General features: G+C 40.5%; 1 protein-coding gene across 2 annotated transcripts in view; it reads left to right on the top strand.

The window, feature by feature from the left end:
* Positions 1-1245: 1245 nt before the first annotated feature.
* The window catches only part of mapkapk5 (MAPK activated protein kinase 5), a 41178-nt gene continuing 22201 nt past the window's right edge, over positions 1246-20222 (top strand). The window contains exons 1-6 of one of the 2 annotated variants that reach the window (XM_033043715.1): positions 1616-1650; positions 6858-6960; positions 7858-7931; positions 14999-15074; positions 19386-19483; positions 19664-19772. In XM_033043715.1, coding sequence (XP_032899606.1) covers positions 15006-15074; positions 19386-19483; positions 19664-19772 — 276 coding nt within the window. In that variant the 5' untranslated portion in view covers positions 1616-1650; positions 6858-6960; positions 7858-7931; positions 14999-15005. Of the gene's footprint in view, positions 1651-6857; positions 6961-7857; positions 7932-14998; positions 15075-19385; positions 19484-19663; positions 19773-20222 lie in introns of both variants that reach the window. The other variant, XM_033043714.1, reaches the window with a different exon arrangement.

The raw sequence follows: 20222 nt of genomic DNA, 5'->3' as shown, positions 1-20222 counted from the left end.
TGTAAATGAAATCAGTGGTGGGTAGTTTGGTATGTACGATGGACTGGGCTACATCTACGACTTTCTGCAATGTCTTGCGGTCTTGGACAGAACTGTACCAAAATCAAGCTGTGATACAACCTGACAGTATGCTTTCTAGCTGTCGAAGTTTGTAAGAGTCAATGGAGGCATGCCAAATTTCTTCAGTCTCCTCAGGAAGTAGAGGTGTTGGTGTACCTGCTTGGCTGTTGCATCAGTGTGGTTGGTCTACGACATTGGTAACATTAACGTCAAGGATATTGACGCTTTCAAACATTTCCACTTCAGCGCCATTGAAGCTAATTGGGCCATGTACTCCACCATGCCTTGTGAAGTCAATAACTAGCTTAGACACAAAAGGATGGCAGCATCTCTGGCGAGAAGGGATGGATGACGTTTCGGGTCGAGACCCTTCTTCAGACTAGCTTGTTCGTTTTGCTGACCCTGCAGATATGAAACCTTGTACTTGTTTCTCTGAAGATTTATGGTTTATTTAAGGAATGTTGTCTTTTCCACCTGTGAGGATCGCCTTGGCCTACCTAACTCTCAAGATATATTTCACACATTTTATTAAAAGGATAAACCCACTGGAGTTTTCATTCCCTGCTTCCTTGACAATCTTTCTTGTTCAATGGTTCCATGGTGCTTTATTGTCATAAGTACCCAGGTACAATGAATCTGACCTGTTGAGTTACTCCAGCTTTTTGTGTCATTCTTAACTCTCTTAAGACTTACCTGAAGAGGCCAACAATCAAGTACTGAAGATAGACACAAAAAGCTGGAGTAACTCAGCAGGTCAGACAGCATCTCTGGAGAAAAGGAATAGGTGACGTTTCGAGTTTAGTATAAACCAACTGCAGTTCGTTTCTTTGCAATGCTGCAAGAATTATTTTACTACACTAGCAATGCAAAGACACAAGTTCAAATTCCATCATGCCAGGTGAGCAATTTAAATTAATTTAATGTAATCATTATAAAACTGAAAACTACATACTCATCGTAATCATTAAACAAACAGATTGTTAAAAAATCATATATATTTCTGCAGTTACTCCAGCATTTTGTGTAAACCAGCATCTGCTGTTCCAAGGGCCGAATGGCCTACTCCTGCATCTATTTTCTATGTCTCTATGTTTCCTACAAATCCCGACAGCCTCCGCGGCGGCTGCCATGGCAACCGGGGACGCTGTGACGTATTACAGCGGCGTACAGCGCTTGGAGACGGCGCATGCGCACTTCGCCAAGATGACCAAGGCCAACAATGGCGGATCGTGGATCACAGCAGCGCTCGCAGCCGGCGTGAGGGCAAGAGAGTAGACCTGCACCTCCTCCTCCACCTCCAAGATGGAGAGGCCTTCGATTTGACGTTATCCTTCACCGTGTTTCTTTCCGAGCTGGATTGAAAAGTGGAACATATATCTATTTAATCCCTCCTCTCCACTCTCACCCCGGGCCTTGTCCCCATCTTCCCCCTAACCTGCTCTGTTCTCTATCTCTATCTGCGAGCCCTCGTCTATTTGCTACACCCTCTCCCCCTTCTTCTAATCCCGCTCCCCTTTCTTCTATTTCCCCCATCGTTTTTTTTCCACCGGCGGCAGGATGTCCGAGGACGGTGTGGACAGAGTGATCAAGGTAAGGGTGTGATGGTGTGTGGACAACGATGTAGCGTGTGGGGGTGGAAGCAAAAACGCCACTGAGAAAGGATCAAAACGATCGTGTCAGAAGGAAGCGCAGATGCTGGTTTACACCGAAGACGGACACAAAACGCTGGAGTAACTCAGCGGGACGGGCAGCATCTCTGGCGGAAAGGAATAGGTGATGTTTCGGGTCGAGACCCTTCCTCAGACTCAAGGCTCAAACAAGTGCTGCACGTTGAGGCTCACATTGAGGGTATTACAACATGCACTAGCTTTTATGTGTCATCGACTCTTGACAGGAAAATATATATACACTTCTAGAATGGCACGGTGACTGGGAATTGAGAACTTTTTTAAATGTGGTCTACATTTGCGGTTTTAATGTGGTTAATCGCGTCACTTTTTTCGAAGCGGACCAACTTAAGTGAAAAATAGTGACATGCGTGGGTGAATTATTGAATCCAATCACATCAGCGAATTACCGTAAAAGGAACACAAATTCTGGGGTCTCAGCGGGACAGGCTTCAAATCTCGACCCAAAACGTCACCTATTCCTTCTCTCCAGAGATGCTGTCTGCCTCACTGAGTTATTCCAACATTTCATGTCTATGCCTGTAAACGAGCATCTGCAGTTCCTTCCTATCCGTTAAACGGGACGCAGGATTGTACTTCTATTTAATAACGAAGCTCTAACATCTGTTATACTCTTTGGAACGAGCTTTGCTTGAATGACTCCAATCTTAAATACAGCATATTCTTAGTTTATGAAATCTTTTGGTTTGGTTTTGCTATAACCATTTTAATGGCTGGTTAAATTAGCAGCATTCTCAACTCTGGGTTGAAAATTAAATCATTTAAAATTTCTATTGGTACAAATGTAAGTAATAATTTGGTTTTACAAATCTTACGATATCTTATTCATTAGTTGTCACAGATAGAGTTGTCATTGGTTGGCTGTTTCTTTTTCTTGATGACAAGATTTAAATATTTGCACTAGGGAAAATAGGTTGGGGATGGGGAAGGTCATGGAATACATTATGGAGGATCTGTGCAATACTATTGTTCTCAATCTTAAAACATAAAAAAAATAGTAGCAGGAGAGGTACTGCTGCTCATCAATATTATAGTTGATTGTTTACCTTAGCAACCCTTTTCTGTCTTGCCCTGTATCTGATCTATTTTCTGCACATCTTCTCTCCTCGACATCAAAGACAGTTGCCTACCAGAGTTCCCCTGGTCCATAATTTCTACCTCAGCCTTCTTTCAATGGATCATTCTGCACCAGACACACATTCCCCATTCCCTTTAAGCATTTCAGAAGGATTATTTATTTGTGACTCCCTGCTTTGCTCTTCTACCTTTGCCAATCATCCCTGGTCTCAAAGGATTTCCCCATTCAACTGCTGGAGATGTAGCACATGTTCCTTCACTACCTCCTTTCCTATCATCCTAAGGATGCCGTTTTTCCAGGTAAAGCAGTGATGCACTTCTTCTGATCTAGTATGCAGAACTTAATGTTAACAAAGTGGTCTTCCCTACATTAGAGAATCCAAACACAGATTGGGTGGTCACTCTTTTGGCCAGTTCACAGGCGAGACTGAGGTTCTGGTTACCTGTCACTTCAATTTGATTCTTCATATTGCTCACACCTAGTGCTTCTTTTGTGATGGTACACAGCGACATGGCATATCGGCACCACTTAAAAAGTAAAACATCATTATTTTGTTTTCCAGCCACGTGACACATATGTTTATTAAAGGTGCAAGAAGGAACTATAGATGCTGGTTTAAACTGAAGATAGACACAAAAAACTGGAGTAACTCTGAGACTCTCAATCTGAAGAAGGGTCTCGACCTGAAATATCACCTATTCCTTTTCTCCAGAGATGCTGTCTGACCCACTGAGTTACTCCAGCTATTTGTGTCTCTCTTCTTTATTAAAGGTGCATCTTGGCACTTTTTTGTTTATAAAAAAAAAAGTACTGCTCTCACATATGTATCTGGAGCCATCTGCACTGTTACAGCTTGGCCCAGTGCAGGCTTGAATAGCAACACCTCATAAACACCTCAAGGGAAAATTACAGCTATCTAGATTCAGTTTTGAATTCTCTAACTTTAGCTAACTCATTCATTCTTTCTCCCAATTTTGTTAGTCCTTGCTATCTCCTCCCCTTCCTCAGTCCCCCTGCTGTCTCCTCCCATCCCCCAGCCTTCGGGCTCCTCCTCCTTTTTCCTTTCTTGTCCCCCCCCCCCCCCCCCCCCCCCCCCCCCCCCCCCCCCCCGGATCAGCCTGAAGAAGGGTTTCGGCCCGAAACGTTGCCTATTTCCTTCGCTCCATAGATGCTGCTGCACCCGCTGAGTTTCTCCAGCTTTTTTGTGTACCTTCGATTTTCCAGCAGCTGCAGTTCCTTCTTAAACATCATTCATTCTTTCAGTGTGTATTAGAACTAACCATTTCTGATGCTGGTCATTCACCTGTGATTTTTTTTTTTGGTTCTGTAATTACAGCTGGACCTGCTGGGCATGCCCCACAGTTGTGCTTTTTTGCTGCACTTAACATAATCATCATCAGCATTCTCCCCTCTACTTCAATTTGAAGAAGGGTCTCGACCTGAAACACTGCATGTTCATTCCCTCCGCAGATGTTGCCTGATCTGCTAAGTTGCTCCAGCAGTTTGTTTATTCCTTAAGCAATATCACCTCTATTTGCCCTAGTATTGACTAGTCTCAACTATTGCAGATATTGTCTTTATCCTGTCTACTCTTGCTGCTCCCTTCTTTGCAACTTGTTTTAAATCTCTTTCAGTTCAGAAAAAGATTGACTGTGCTGAAATATTAATCCCTTTCTTGGGAGATCTAACCACCTGAGTATTTACAGCATGTTATGTTTTTATTTTATATTTTTATTTAATATCTTTCCACTGTTTGGTTACTCCTAAGTTTGAATCTCTTGGATTTATAGGATGTTTTAACAAACCCTCGACCGATCCACTGCACAATATAATTCTGGTTACTTGCTTGAAAATGTTCATGAATTGTTGTTGAAGGCAGACTTGAGATTGCCAGCTGAAGTATTTTTCCTGTTCAGAAAATCATCTGCCTGAAATTATGTTTTTGCAAATTTGCCAAGGAACCTAACCACCAATTCTACGCTCGCATCTAATCATTATCATCCTTTCTGTTAAAAGAAGTGCCCAATTGTAAATATGCAGAATTACCAGCATGATCACTGCAGAATTTCAGACCAATCCATATGAGAGGACAGTTAGAAGCCAGAGTCTTGGCTTGATGTATTTATCAATGGTAGAGTTGTACCTGTCACTGAAAGTAAAACATAACATAGAGTAACACAGAGGGACAGACAGCATGTCTGGAGAGACATGAAGGACATAGATAGACGATGTGTCTGGTCGGTACCCTTCTTCAGACTGCTTATAGTAGAGAGGAGAAAACTGGAAAGGAGGTGGGGGCAGAACAAAGCCTAGCAAATGCTAGATGAAAACAGGTGACAATATTAGTTAGACACAAAATGCTGGAGTAATTCAGCGGGACAGGCAGCATCTCTGGAAAGAACAAATGTGTGACGTTTTGGGTCGAGACCCTTCTTCAGACTGAGAGTCAGGGGAGAGGGAGGCATAGAGATATGGAAGGGTAAGGTGTGAAAACACAGATCGATGGGGATGATGATCAAGGAAATGTAGAATGGTACATTGTTAGCTGAGGGGAAGGTGACAACGAGGCATACAATCAGCATACCAAAGCTGCATACCAAATCTCGTTGCGCTTATGTGCAATGACAATAAAAGATATTATTATTATTATCAGTAATATTTAATCTGGATGGTGGAACTAGCTGGAATAGTAGTTTGTTGGTGCCTTTTCATTATTGGCCAGGAGGTGGTTGCCCTTCCTGATAAGGCACAATTCCAGGAAACTATTTTTAAATTGGATAATATTAGTTAAAGATTTTAATCCTGCTTAGTCACATTTGTATTTGGCTCTTCCAGCTACCACCCTTTCCCTTCTCCTTCCCCACTGTCATGCAAATATTATCAGTATTAACTTTTAAATAGTTTTCTATAGTTTCATTCATCTCTTGGTCTTTGGGTGCAAGTTGCTTGTTGATTAATTTATGGTCGTGAGTCTTCCTTTTGCAAATCCAAAGCTCTCCAGGTGTGCTTGCCTTTGTTTTATTTGGTGCCCAGAAAAGTGACAAAAGTGCAAGCACATGTTATACCGGAACAAAAATATCATCATTTTTCTGATCAGTATCTTAATAGTAGGGCAAACATTCAGGACACAAACTGCAAAATATTTTGCGACTCACTTGCAAAGAAAATAAATGCAGCGTGAATTGCAACCAATTTCCGATTAGATTACGTAAGATTTTTTAAATTCTATCACTGTAATAACCAATTAAATACCAATTGCTGAGAAAAGATTTAATTAAAATCTTGTCTTCAGAAATCTTTCTTCCATTTTAACGATATATTTCACATTACCTAACTAAATTAAATTTAAACGTGCAATGATTTTCAGAATTTAACGGCATTATTTTGCATGTGTAGTGGGCAGGCATATTTATGGAATCTCAGAAGCCTTTACGACCACGCAACTCATCATAAATTACCTCAGATGTGCCCTTGTTTGGTAAGGACTTGAGAACCCACTAGAAGTAGCCAGTGTGCAAGGATGAGAGATAAAAACCCTGTCCATTTTTTTTCTGTTTCCTTCTTTATTTTGCATCTACTTCCACATGCCACATTTACTCAGCCCACATGTCTCAAGACTCACCCTTGCATATTTTACTGCGCTTTGAAAATTTGGCTTCAGTGGATCTGAATTTAGAAAGCAAAATAAAGCAGGAAACTGCTACACCACATGACTGAGGATTTTTTCCCCTCTAACATCTCTGTCTTTATGCTCAATTTCACACTTATATTGACGATTTTCATGTAATTTTGCAGTTGACATCAAACAAATGTAATTATGTTATATTTGTTGGCCAGCTTTACTGTAAGAGTCGACCATTTGAAACTGGTGTACCACTGCTCCTATTGACCACTCATGCCCCCATCAATTAACACATTCATCTGCTTACATTGGTTCTAACTTTGCTGGCCACATGTTCCAAGTGCATTTCGGTGAAACCCTTTCAACTGACGCAATTCCTGTCCGACTTTTTAGAACTGCTTTTTTGCAGCCTTGTTTGTTTCCTCCAACCCCTCTCGATTCCTCAATTTACTGTGAAACAGAGGAAGAGATGGATGTTGGAAGAGGAAAAATGAGGGAAAGCAACCGATGAGGTAATGATAGAGGTTGGATAATGTAGATAACATAGGAAAATAAATGAAAAAATTAACAAATGAGAATGGAAAGAGAAGAAATCTTGGATTGGTATTGGGGGTATGGATGTTAGGCCTGGATTAATTCTGCATGTCTCTTCAGTGCCCCGTCCCATCCTCTCCTGAATGCCGGTGAGCCTTTAGTAATTCCAGTCCTAATTTTAACCCCTCCATTCTCAGTCCAGTGTCATTCTTTCATTTCTGCAAAAGCCCCTCTGCCCCCACTAATTGCATATTTTCTCCCCCTCCTCTCCCCCTCCCGCCCACCCCCCTCTCCCCCACCCCCCTCTCCCCCTCTCTCCTCTCTCTCTCTCTGTAATATATACACACATTTAACTTATTTTTTTTGTTTATTATCTTGTTTACAGTCCACTATGTTTACATATTCTGTTGTGCTGCTGCAAGTAAGAATTTCATTGTTCTATCTGGGACCGATGACAATAAAACACTCTTGACCCACTCTTCTCCCCATAACCCCTGACACCCATTCTCCAGAGGTGCTGCCTGACCAGCTGAATTACTCAAGCATTTTGTATATTTCTTCTGATTATGTGACAATTTTTACATGTGTACAATAGCAGATGGACATAAAGAATTTTAAATTAGATTTCAGTTCACATTTCACTGTACAGTGGTGAAGGTGATTATAATACATTGACTACTTGGGTACATCTCTCATTTAAAAATACCAATTCCATTTGAGTTATGCAATGGAAATGTTCGCTAAAATTCCACGTATGTTGCAAAACATACTTGGCTCATAAAGTATGATTGTGATTATGAAATTGATGTGCAAAAATCTAGTCACTGAAGACAGCAAAATTGTCAGTTGATGCTAACAGGAATTTTCCTTGACAGGAATCCTCCATATTAGATGAGTACGCAATTAACTGGACTCAGAAACTGGGAGCTGGGATTAGCGGGCCTGTACGGTAAGAGAATCAAATGTGGATAGAGTTGGTCATTGTGCAGCTTTTGGAGATTGCAGACTTGATCAAAGTTCACTTGAGATAATGCCTTCTTTTAGAATTTCACTAATGCATTATTGCAGGTGACTGAAGTTTGTACCCGGCTCACTAAGCCATTTATAAAAGACGGGCAGTGTACGACAATTTTATTTTACTTGATGGGAAGGGACTCTGAGGTATTGTCGGAATGTTTTGCTGATGTTGCCACTGTTAATGGTGACTATGTGACTAGTCTGAGGTACAATTATTTACATTTAATTGGAACTATTTTTTTGCTCTTTCACTTAAAGTGAGATGATTGATAATGTAGGAGGTTTTGTGAATGATCAAATTTTTTTTAAATTTTCCTCTCTGATGTTGTTCCCAAAATGCCAAGTCTACTGAGAGTACAGAATGTTTTGATCAGCTGCAGCTGACTGCTAGATCATTGCATCTGTTCAAGCATCACTTAAAATGCATATCTTGAACATACAAATGCAGTCTGGCAAAACAAATTCATTATCTTTGGTTTCTTCCCTACAGTCTACAGTCATTTCTGATATATAACACATGAAAATCGTTGATTCTTTTAGTGTCAGCTCGACTTTCAATGCAGTCCATGTGCATTCAGGCGGCAGCTGTGGAAAGAGAGGCGGTTAGCGTTTCAGCCTGATGAAATGTTAATTTGTTTGTTTTCCACAGATGCTGCCTGACTTGCTGAGTATTTCCAGCATTTTCTAGTTTTCTTTTATTGCATGAGATTGTGGAATTAAGTGTACTTGAATATTTTAGAATTATTGTCCCAGGTGAATGAGGTCTCAAAGGAATTCAATGAGCTGTGTTCTTCAAGGATGTTTTGTTGGTACTAGTAACAATATTTGCTTCAAACCACTCTGGTTTACAGCATCGAGCTCTGTCTGATCTGACTCTGTTGTTAAACCAGTGCAGTTACTGGGTCGTTTTTAATGCTTGACTTCCTACTTAAAATTATACTAGCAAACTGAACCAAAGTGTGAAAATACAGTGCTCTCCTTAATGTTTGGGACAAAGACCCATCATTAACGTATTTTCCTCTGTTCTCCACAATTTGAGATTTGTAATAGAAAGACATCACATGTGGTCCATTAAAATTGGTCCATTAGAGAGTCAGAGTGGCCAACTATCTGCAGAGCCAAAAGAGATGGGGGAGATATTGAACAGTTTCTTTTCTTCGGTATTCACCAAGGAGAAGGATATTGAATTATGTGAGGTAAGGGAAACAAGTAGAGTAGCTATGGAAACTATGAGGATCAAAGAAGAGGAAGTACTGACACTTTTGAGAAATATAAAAGTGGATAAGTCTCCAGGTCCGGACAGGATATTCCCTAGGACATTGAGGGAAGTTAGTGTAGAAATAGCAGGGGCTATGGCAGAAATATTTCAAATGTCATTAGAAACGGGAATAGTGCCGGAGGATTGGCGTACTGCGCATGTTGTTCCATTGTTTAAAAAGGGGTCTAAGAGTAAACCTAGCAATTATAGACCTGTTAGTTTGACGTCAGTGGTGGGCAAATTAATGGAAAGAATACTTAGAGATAATATATATAAGCATCTGGATAAACAGGGTCTGATTAGGAACAGTCAACATGGATTTGTGCCTGGAAGGTCATGTTTAACTAATCTTCTTGAATTTTTTGAAGATGTTACTCGGGAAATTGATGAGGGTAAAGCAGTGGATGTTGTGTATATGGACTTCAGTAAGGCCTTTGACAAGGTTCCTCATGGAAGGTTGGTTAAGAAGGTTCAATGGTTGGGTATTAATGGTGGAGTAGCAAGATGGATTCAACAGTGGCTGAATGGGAGATGCCAGAGAGTAATGGTGGATGGTTGTTTGTCAGGTTGGAGGCCAGTGACAAGTGGGGTGCCACAGGGATCTGTGTTGGGTCCACTGTTGTTTGTCATGTACATCAATGATCTGGACGATGGCGTGGTAAATTGGATTAGTAAGTATGCAAATGATACTAAGATAGGTGGGGTTGCGGGTAATGAAGTAGAGTTTCAAAGTCTACAGAGAGATTTATGCCAGTTGGAAGAGTGGGCTGAAAGATGGCAGATGGAGTTTAATGCTGATAAGTGTGAGGTGCTACATCTTGGCAGGACAAATCAAAATAGGACGTACATGGTAAATGGTAGGGAATTGAAGAATGTAGGTGAACAGAGGGATCTGGGAATAACAGTGCACAGTTCCCTGAAAGTGGAATCTCATGTAGATAGGGTGGTAAAGAAAGCTTTTGGTGTGCTGGCCTTTATAAATCAGAGCATTGAGTATAGAAGTTGGGATGTAATGTTAAAATTGTACAAGGCATTGGTGAGGCCAATTCTGGAGTATGGTGTACAATTTTGGTCGCCTAATTATAGGAAGGATGTCAACAAAATAGAGAGAGTACAGAGGAGATTTACTAGAATGTTGCCTGGGTTTCAGCAACTAAGTTACAGAGAAAGGTTGAACAAGTTAGGGCTTTATTCTTTGGAGCGCAGAAGGTTAAGGGGGGACTTGATAGAGGTTTTTAAAATGATGAGAGGGATAGACAGAGTTGACGTGGAAAAGCTTTTCCCACTGAGAGTAGGGAAGATTCAAACAAGGGGACATGACTTGAGAATTAAGGGACTGAAGTTTAGGGGTAACATGAGGGGGAACTTCTTTACTCAGAGAGTGGTAGCTGTGTGGAATGAGCTTCCAGTGAAGGTGGTGGAGGCAGGTTCGTTTTTATCATTTAAAAATAAATTGGATAGTTATATGGATGGGAAAGGAATGGAGGGTTATGGTCTGAGCGCAGGTATATGGGACTAGGGGAGATTATGTGTTCGGCACGGACTAGAAGGGTCGAGATGGCCTGTTTCCGTGCTGTAATTGTTATATGGTTATATTATATGGTTATATGGTTAAAGTGCACATTGGCAGATTTTAATAAAGGCAATTTTTATACATTTTGGTTTCACCATGTAGAAATTACAGCAGTGTTTATGCATAGCCCTCTCATTTCAGGGCACCATAATGTTTGGGACGCAGCAATGTCATGTAAATGAAAGTAGTCATGTTTAGTATTTTGTTGCATATCCTTAGCATGCAATGACTGCTTGAAGTCTGCGATTCCTTGGCATCACCAGTTGCTGGGTGTCTTCTCTGGTGATGCTTCTCCAGGCCTGTATTGCAGCCATCTTTAGCTTATGCTTGTTTTGGGGGCTATTCTCACTCTATACAAATCAACTCACATCCCAGTATAGTTCAGTCAAAATATACAAATACGCAGATGACACAACCATCATAGGTCTCATCTCTAACAACAACGAAACAGAATACCGCACTCAAACACACAAAGCAGTCACTTGGTGCACAGACAATAACCTCCTACTCAACACATCAAAAACCCATGAACTTATCATCGATCTCAGACATAAGGCACAACCCAAGTCCCCCCTACTCATCTCCGGCGAACCCATATCCACCACTGACTCATTCAAATTTCTTGGCACTCACATAAGCAATAACCTCAAATGGAAAATTAATTCAGATTACATTTATAAAAAAGCCAACCAAAGACTCTTCTTTCTCCGTCAGCTCAAGAAGTTCAGAGTGAGGAAACATCTCCTAATCCGATTTTACACAGCCATCATCCAAAGCATGCTCACTTCATCAATAACAGTTTGGTACAGCAGTTTAGATACTCACTCCCGTAATAAACTACAGCGCATTGTCAACAAAGCATCCAAAATCATCAGCACTCCCCTCCCATCAATAGAATCACTCAATCTCAAACGGTCCGTGTCAAGGGTGAAGAAAATCATTTCTGATCCCTCCCACCCAGCTCACCACATCTTCCACCTGCTGCCCTCAGGGAGGCACTACAGCTCACTGCCTGCCAAAACATCACGATTTAAAAACAGTTTCTATCCATATGCAATTCGAACTCTGAACACTATGATAATATCACAAAGCCACCTCGTGCATGTACTGTATACTGTATGCTGTTTGTGTTTTATGTTATGTTTGACGGGAATCAGCCTATTGTGTAACATCCTGTACTGAATATGAATTCCACCAGCTTGACTGTGTGGTCCTTAAATAATCTGAATCTGAATCTGAATCTAGTCCACTTCAGTTTTCTCTTCAGCATATAAAGCATGCTCAATTGGGTTCAGATCGGGTGATTGACTTGGCCATTCAAGAAATTAACATTTTTTTAGCTTTGAAAAACTCCTTTGTTGCTTTAGCAGTATGGAATGAACCGTCGGCCAATGAGTTTTGAGGCATTTGTTTGAACTTGAGCAGATAGGATGAGTCTATACACTTCAGAATTCATTATGCTACTACCATCAGCAGTTGTATCATCAATGAAAATGAGTGAGACAGTACCGTCAGAAGCCACACGTGCCCAGGCCATAACACCCCCACCACTGTGTTTCACAGATGAGGTGGTAGGCTTTGGATCTTGGGCATCCTTCGCTCCTCTATACTTTGCTTTTGCCATCACTCTGATATAAGTTAATCTTCGTCTCATCTTTCCACAAGACCTTTGTCCAGAATTGTGGTTGCTCTTTTAAGTACTTCTTGGCTAACTGTAACCTGGCCATCTTATTTTGTGGTTAACCAGTGGTATGCATCTTGCAGTGTAGCCTCTATATTTCTGTTCATGAAGTCTTCTGTGGACAGTGGTCATTGACAAATCCACACCTGAAGAGTGTTTCTGATCTGTCGAACAGGTGTTTGGGGATTTTTCTTTATTACAAAGAGAATTCTTTTGTCATCAGCTGTGGCGGTCTTCCTTGGCCTGCCAGTCCCTTTGCGATTAATAAGCTCACCAGTGCTCTCTTTATTCTTAATGATGTTCCAAACAGTTGATTTTGGTAAGCCTAAGGTTTGGCTGATTTATTCTAACAGTTTTGTTCTTGTTTCTCAGTCTAATAAAGGCTTATTTGACTTTCATTGGCATAACTTTTGTCCTCATGTTGATAAACAGCAATAAGAATTTCCAAAGGTGATGGAAAGACTGGAGGGAAGACTAGGTGCTGAGAGCTCTCTTATACCTGCATTAAGGAGGCAATTAAACACACCTGAGCAATTACAAACACCTGTGAAGCCATGTGTCCCAAACATTATGGCGGCCTGAAATGGGGGAACTATGTATAAACACAGCTGTAATTTCTACATGGTGAAACCAAAATGTATAAAAATGGCCTGTAATAAAATCTGACAATGTGCACTTTAACCACATGTGATTTCTTTTTTCTTTTTCAAATCTTAAATTGTGGAGTACAGGGGCAAATAAATAAATGATGGGTCTTCGTCCCAAACATTATAGAAACATAGAAAACTGGTTCAGGAGTAGGCCATCCGGCCCTTCGAGCCTGCACCGCCATTCGATATGATCATGGCTGATTATCCAACTCAGTATCCCATCCCTGCCTTCTCTCCATACCCCCTGATCCCTTTAGCCACAAGGGCCACATCTAACTCCCTCTTAAATATAGCCAATGAACTGGCCTCAACTACCTTCTGTGGCAGAGAATTCCACAGATTCATCACTCTGTGTAAAAAATGATTTGGAGGGCACTGTATAATTCCCTATAAAATGAAGATTTGACAATGTATATTCTGTGATGGATTCCTGGCACTGCTAGTCATGTTAAAAGTCAAATTTGATTTCGTACTAGATTTGCAAAATGGGTGCAAACACTTGTCAAAAACATCTTGTGTGAGAGATTTCCCCATCAAGATTTTGGGAGTAATGTAGAGAAAATTTAACTGGTTCAGTGTGGCCAATTATTACTCACTCTGGCATGACCACAGATGAGCCATAAACTTCCAGGAAGACCAGGGCCTCATTCCTACTCATACAATTAAGGACTTGGCAAATATAATTTGCCATCTGTCAAATATTCTCCTCGGCAATGCAGCGGAATTATAATAAAGAGAAGTGAAATGAAGAATCTCTATCTTACTCCAAGAAAACAGTTACATAGAAACATAGAAAATAGGTGCAGGAGTAGGCCATTCGAGCCTGCACCGCCATTCAATATGATTATGGCTGATCATCCAACTCGGTATCCTGTACCTGCCTTCTCTCCAGTTACAGGGAGAAGTGAAGAGGTTTGAGAGTAGTGTGCTTTGAGAACCTTCGTTTCACGCGGTGTTCCAGAAGGAGCAGAATAGAAATTCCTGGCAGGATGAAAGTAAACTAGTAGCGGTAGTTTAGAAATTCTGCATCGGAACTATTGGCAGCGTTGAATTTGCTTCCCCAAATAGGAGAATGACAAGATATACGGTCCAACAGTTTTTGGGGAGATTTTTTTATAAAGATATAATCTTTAATTTTTCCCTTGCTGCCCCTGAAAGCATTAATTTGCACGGGCATCAGCTCATGCTCTTGTATTCAGTGATAAACCATGTTCTGTACAATTTTGGATTATTATTTTTTTTAAATCAGCGCTGGTCCGGACTTTGGAACAGCATTGAACGGCTTATTAAATGGAGATTTATTCATTTAAAAATGCAACCAAATCAGAGCAAAATAATATTTTTTACCCACATGTTATAACCCACATGTGCCTTTTCTCCGTGGGCTGTTTTTTTAAAACTGGATTTTTACTACTTTTTGTTCAACAGGACCAGCATTTAATCTTTTCTGCTCTAGGCCAATTAATATTTGGATAGGACAGTAACATTCCAGAATTTCTAATTTATGTTAAAAAATGGAACTGCTAAGGTGGTAGTACTGCTGCCTCACAATGCCAGAGATCCTGGTTCAAGTCTGACCCCAGGTGTGCCTGTGTGGAGTTTCCCAGGGAAACGCAGTCACGCAGCACATTCTCCCTGTGACTGCATGGCTTTACTCCTCGGTGCACCGGTTTCCTCTTGCATCCTAAAAAACGTGCAAGTTGGTCAGTAAATTGGCTACTGTAAATTGACCCTAGTTGTGTGGGTGAGGGGTGGAATCTGGTGAGGATACTTGTTGGAGAGAGAAGTTCAATCTAATCACCTGCCATTTATCTTTTATGATTGATTTCATTTTTAGAGTTTGCATGAAAAAATCAACTGGAGAACGGTTTGCACTAAAAATTCTCCTTGACCGTCCAAAAGCAAGAAATGAGGTAAGTAAAAATATATGTGGTGTAACTTGCAGTTTGTGCTGAAGGATTCAGTTATTCATGAAACAAGTGTGCTGAAATAACAGTGATATATAATCGGCTGCCTGTTACGCTAATGAGAAGCCATTTTAAGAAGGAATAAAATGATTCCCCTTTCTATTTATGAGAGTTATTGCAGCAAGGTCTCTCTGTCCTTTGATAGCATTGGAACATTAAGAATGCTATAAGTTGGTATGCAACTCATGGTCTATTGTAGTTTAGAAGCTGCAGATTTAAAAAAAAATTAAAGACATTTTCAAGATGGTAGTTTTGTGCCAATAACTATTAGACTGGCCATTGAAGAACGTCTTTTCGAAGAGACACAATAAACTGCAGAGGTTATAATCTTGAGCACAAAACTGCCGTTATTCCGATTTTTTTACTGTTGCAGCAACTTTTTGCAGAACTATTGATCATAAATAACTAAAATCAAGTTTAACTTAATTAAACAAGCAGAATATAGATAATATATTCTGCTTGCTTTTAAAAAAAAGTTAAACTTGTTTTTATTTATTTATGAACAAGAAGAATTGACCATGAATAAATAAAAACAATCTTAACTTAAAAAAAAAAACAAGCAGAATATAGATAATATATTTTCTGCCACAGAAGCCAGTGGAGGCCCTAGATGTTTTCAAGAGAGAGTTAGATTTAGCTCTTAGGGCTAAAGGAATCAAGGTATATCATGGGGGGAAAAGCAGGAACGGGGTACTGATTATAGATGATCAGCCACGATCATATTGAATGACTGTGCTGGCTCAAAGGGCCGAATGGCCTACTCCTGCGCCTATTTTTCTATGTTTTTATGGTCAATTCTTCCTGATCATAAATACCAACAAGTTTAACTTTAAAATAAAAAGCAAGCGGAATATATTATTTATAATGTTTTATTTATTTATGGTCAATAGTTAAGCAAAAAGTACCTGCAACCAGCAACCTGATAATACCCAAGATAGACACAAAATGCTGGAGTAACTCAGAGGGCCAGGCAGCATCTCTAGAGAAAAGAAATAGGTGACGTTCTGAAGGGTATCAGACTGATAAAGGGTCTCGATCCGAAACGTCACCTTTTCTCCAGAGATGCTGACTGGCCCACTGAGTTACTCCGGTATTTTGTGTCTATCGTCAGCGTAAACCTGCATCTGCAGTTCCTTCTTGCACACTGATAATACCCAGCTGGGTTTTATATGAAGGGGAAACTGAACCTGAAGGGTAGCTCATGAATCACATCAGAAAAATCTTGCCTCGACAGGCATTCTGAGATGTTGATTGAACCAAAATCCATTCTCCTGTAGAAATGCTGAGTCTACCTCCTGTGGGGTTTTTTTTTCTCGCACTTATTACACTGGCAGGCTTGTAAAGAACATAATAATTAGCAGGAGCTTAGAACATGCAGTGCTAAATATAGCATTGCATGTTGATCTGAACAGTCCTAATTAAAGGACTCCTGGAAGCCTATCCATTTTCTCAGCGCACAACCCCTGCCAACCTTCCCTGTTAAATAGAAGCGAGAGTCTCAGTAGAGTGTATATCATTCCTGCTGCAAGAAATTTGAATATAATATCCTGGTTATGTTGTTCTGTTGCTCGGCATTATAGTAGAAGAGGAGAAATTAATCCTGATGGCATAAATAATGCAACAAATGCATTTAAATAACACATGGGAATAAATTGAATTATTTGTGCATATTAAATGCATGTATTTTACAAACATTCATTGAAGAGATAACAGAAGCACTACTGCATATTAAATAATTTGTAAAAAAATATGTAGTGGCAGAGGAATGAGGACACAAGGAATTACAGGTGCTGGTTTACAGAAAAAAGACAGTTCTGGAGTAATTCAGCATTTAGGCAGCATCTGTGGGGAAATGGACAGACGATGTTTTCGGGTATAAATGACCAGTATGAATTCTATCCGAAGAAGGATTCGGAACCGAAATATCAGTGCTGGCTCGAAGGGCCGAATGGCCTACTCCTGCACCTATTGTCCATTGTCGCCTATCCATGTTCTCCAGAAATACTGCAAGACTCGCTGAGTTACTCCAGCATTGTGTCTTTATAGATTTCAAAAGAAAAAAACTTGGTTGACCAACATTACTGTTTTTGTTTGAGGAGTTATTGGAAAAAGGTAGACTATGTTAATGTAGTCGATATTTAACAAGATATTTAAGGTAACGTACGCCTTTACAGACTAATGAGATCAGAGAATATAGTCAGGGCACAATTATCAGAATGGATTGTTATCTGGTTTTCAGACACACAGTAAAGAGTGGGAGTATATATTGGATATTCGCAGTGGAAGAAGGTGAATGGTGGTGTTCACAATTTATATTCATGACTTAGTGTTTGATATTGAGAACATTTCTAACTTGATGAATGATGCCAAAATTGTGAATAGTGGATAGAAGCATTTAACTTTAGACTTTAGATGTACAGTGTGGAAGCAGGTCCTTCGGCCCACTGAGTTTGTGCTGACCAGCGATCACCCTGCACGCTTAGCACTATCCTCACTAGGGACTATTATTTTACAGTTTTACCGAAGCTAATTAACGTACAAGCCTGTACATCTTTGGAGTGTGGGAGGAAACTAGAGCTCCTGTAAAAAAAAAACATGCAGTCACAGAGAGATGGCACAAACTCCGTACCTGCATCTCTGCCGCTGTAAGCCAGCAACTCTACCGCTGTGCCACTCAAAAGCAACCCTGGAAATGGCAGGGATTGAATCCAGGACCTCGCACATGCAAAGTGAGTGCTCTACCACTGAACTACATCCCAAAGCACTTGTGAATAGGGTATATGTAGTAAGACTACAACAAAGTATAAGACAAGATTAATAAACAAGCCTGAGTCATTAATGGTAAATGAGACTCAACTCAGAAACACATGAAATGACAATTTTTGATAACGAGAAAAGGCAGTTCACTTAAGTTGCAGTTTTTGGGAGGGTGAAGTACAGTTCTTGAGCTGCAAAATATACCAACCGCAGAGTTACTCTGCAAGTTAACATGGTCATAAATAAAACAAATACAACTATGCTTTATTTCAAGAGGAAATTAAAAGTAAGGGAGTTACACTGGAACTGTGGTGCAGCAGTTAGCACAGGTAGTTGACCTCCAGAAATCCAGTTAAATCTTGACACTGGGTGCTGTCTGTGTGGGGTTGGCATGTTCTCCGTGTGACCCCATGAACTTCCCCCAATGCTTCACAGGCCTCCCACATGCCAAGGATGTGCTGGTTGATAGATTACATGGCCATTAGAGTAGGAAAAATGTTTAAGAAGGAACTGCAGACGCTGGAAAATCGAAGGTAGCCAAAAGTGCTGGTAAAACTCAGCGGGTGAGGCAGCATCTATGGAGCGAAGGAAATAGGCAACGTTTCGGGCCGAAACGTTGCCTATTTCCTTCGCTCCATAGATGCTGCCTCACCCGCTGAGTTTCTCCAGCACTTTTGTCAACCATTAGAGTAGGTAGGTGGGGGAATGACGGGGATCTGAAATGAACAATGGTCAGTGGGGATGCAGTGAGTCAGGCATGTTTCCATTCCATGCGACTCAGGCTGTTGGTGAATCTGTATCAGACCTCGGTTAGAATTCACTTGTAGCACTGCATATACTTATGAGTGCTCATCCTCTTCTTAAATGTGTCTCTACATGGGTTTGGATGAAGTGGAAAACACATTCATAATGCGTAACAAAGCTAGGTTAAGGTTTGATTCCCAGATGCTGATGAATCTCTAATTGTTACCAGCGTTTTCTGTTTTGTTTTTCATATTCTTGAGTTTGAAATTTAAAAGGGAATATTCAGCTTTGGCAATGTGGTTCAATATATCACTCATTATAAATTTGTAATAAAGCTGGCAGCAGGAAACAAACGTTTTTTACCTTCCATGGAAAAGAGTATATTTTCTTGCTATGTGTGTTTAGAAATCTATGATTTCACCACTCGCTGTGTGAAAAATGTTTTTCTCATCTCTTAGGACCGAGATAGGAAAAACTTTTTTCACACAGAGTGGTGAATCTCTGGAATTCTCTGCCACAGAAGGTAGTTGAGGCCAGTTCATTGGCTATATTTAAGAGGGAGTTAGATGTGGCCCTTGTGGCTAAAGGTATCGGGGGGGTATGGAGAGAAGGCAGGTGCAGGATACTGAATTGGATGATCAGCCATGATCATATTGAATGGCGGTGCAGGCTCGAAGGGCCGAATGGCCTACTCCTGCACCTATTTTCTATGTTTCTATGATGCTAAATTTATAACGCAGGTTAATCCTTTTGCAGGTTCGACATCACCTTATGTGTGTGGGTCACAACAACATCGTTCAAATTATTGAAGTTTATGCTAACAGTGTTCAGTTTCCACACGAGTCCAGTCCAAGGTATGTTTCTATCAGTGACTCGTGAAGGCAAATGATCAGATCATTAATTATTTGCAGGATGTTGTAGTTGACTCTTAAACAAAATGCACCCGATCATGAATTGGGACGCGCATGAATTTTGCGTTTATATCATTTCACTTCCACTAAATGTAATCTTTTATCCTTTGGAAAAATCTCCAGGGCTCGGCTGCTAATTGTAATGGAGATGATGGAAGGGGGAGAGCTGTTTCACCGAATCAGCCAACACAAGCACTTTACAGAGAAAATGGCTAGCCAGGTAACCAAACAGGTAAGGATACTTTCATGTTAGTGGGGACGATAAAGTTAAAGAGTGCATTATTTGGCAATTGTGAGGAGTTTTGAATGGGTCCAGATTATCAGGCATCTTGTGGGCCTTTAACTCCACAATTTTATCTTTTTGAGGCTCTTTTTGCATCGCCGCACTAATGCTTTATATCGCTCACCCCCTTGCCAGTCTTGATAAAGCGCTTCTGAGTCGAACTAGCACACCTCTCCAATTGTAGGGCTATCGTGTACCATTTTGCCGTAATTCAGGCCATGAATCCCACACACTAAAGCATACAAACAAACACGCACGCACACAGACAAGATGAGAGTTTGAGTAATATAATAATATAGATAGATATTGTTACAATCGACCTTCTGTCTTTTTCATCCTCAATTAGAGCTGATATTCCTTATGAACTACATTGGGCTTTTCAAATCAAATCAAATCAAC

Source organism: Amblyraja radiata, chromosome 25 (genome assembly GCF_010909765.2).
Source record: "Amblyraja radiata isolate CabotCenter1 chromosome 25, sAmbRad1.1.pri, whole genome shotgun sequence".
Taxonomy (NCBI): Eukaryota; Metazoa; Chordata; class Chondrichthyes; order Rajiformes; family Rajidae; genus Amblyraja; species Amblyraja radiata.
Note: the sequence above shows the minus strand (reverse complement) of the source record. Positions and strands in the feature narration are given on the sequence as shown.